The following is a 992-nucleotide window of genomic DNA, read 5'->3' on the forward strand; positions in this document are numbered from 1 at the left end:
CCTACCCCAACAGAGAGGTGAGCGGCACCACCTCCCACTCGTCCTACGTCCGTATGAGCATCTCCAGCGAGAAGGACGGGCCTGGGGGACAAGAGGACGCGTCCAGCATCAACCCAGACTCCCTGGCCATGGTCACAGGCCCACTCGGCAACGTCAGGTCAGTACGTGGTTGGCGGGTGCTCTGGTGTGGTTTGCTCCTTCTTTCCTATCAAATATCTGTCGTCTTTATCTCCCCTCCCTCTTTTTGGGGTTTGTTACTCTCTTGTAACATCTCTAATCTTCAGCACTTATATGACCATATTGTGTTGCAAGTGCCGTAAAACTCTTACAAAACCTAAAACGTCAGGTCAGGACCTGCGGAATCTAGTTGGGCAATATCTATGGGTTAGGGTAAAGGTTAGGTTAGGGTTAAGGTTAGGTTAGGGTTAGGTAAAGATTAGGGTTTGGGTTAGCGTTAGGAATTTTTAACATTTTAATCTTATCATTGACCAAAATGAAACCGTGCTGAAAACTGTTGTGAAAGCAACCTTATGCAGTTGCAAGCGCCGTAAAACTCTTACTAAACTGGCTGACTTACCAACTATCACATGGCCCTCTGTGTGTGAGACAACCCTTGAATATTGTTTTGAAATCTACGTTCTCACAGAAAGAGATAATAGTGATGTTCATAATATGGCCTTATGCAATTACGAGCGCCATAAAACCGTACTTAAACTTAAAAAATACTCTTCCCTGAATGTGTCCTCCCCCCCTCCCCACAGGTTCTCTGTGTTCGCCCTGGGCTCCAAGGCCTACCCCCACTACGCCGCCTTCGGCCACTACGTGGACAAGATGATGGGTGAGCTGGGAGCAGAGCGGATCTTCCCGCTGGGAGATGGAGATGAGTTGTGCGGTCAGGAGCAGAGTTTTCGGTCCTGGGCTGAGGGGGTGTTTACGGTAAGTGTTGGGGTGGACGGGGGGTGTTTACGGTAAGTGTTGGGGTGGACGGGGGG

The 992-nt window shown here is 49.6% G+C and overlaps 1 protein-coding gene across 1 annotated transcript in view; it reads left to right on the plus strand.

Moving 5' to 3' along the window:
• NOS (nitric oxide synthase) overlaps positions 1-992 on the plus strand; it is a gene marked incomplete at both ends in the record, with an annotated part of 12,913 nt that overhangs the window by 924 nt on the left and 10,997 nt on the right. Inside the window, 2 exon segments of the mRNA NM_001204541.1 lie at positions 14-157; positions 762-936. Coding sequence (NP_001191470.1) covers positions 14-157; positions 762-936 — 319 coding nt within the window.

The sequence above is a fragment of the Aplysia californica genome, unplaced genomic scaffold, assembly GCF_000002075.1.
Source record: "Aplysia californica isolate F4 #8 unplaced genomic scaffold, AplCal3.0 scaffold00521, whole genome shotgun sequence".
NCBI classification, from domain to species: domain Eukaryota; kingdom Metazoa; phylum Mollusca; class Gastropoda; order Aplysiida; family Aplysiidae; genus Aplysia; species Aplysia californica.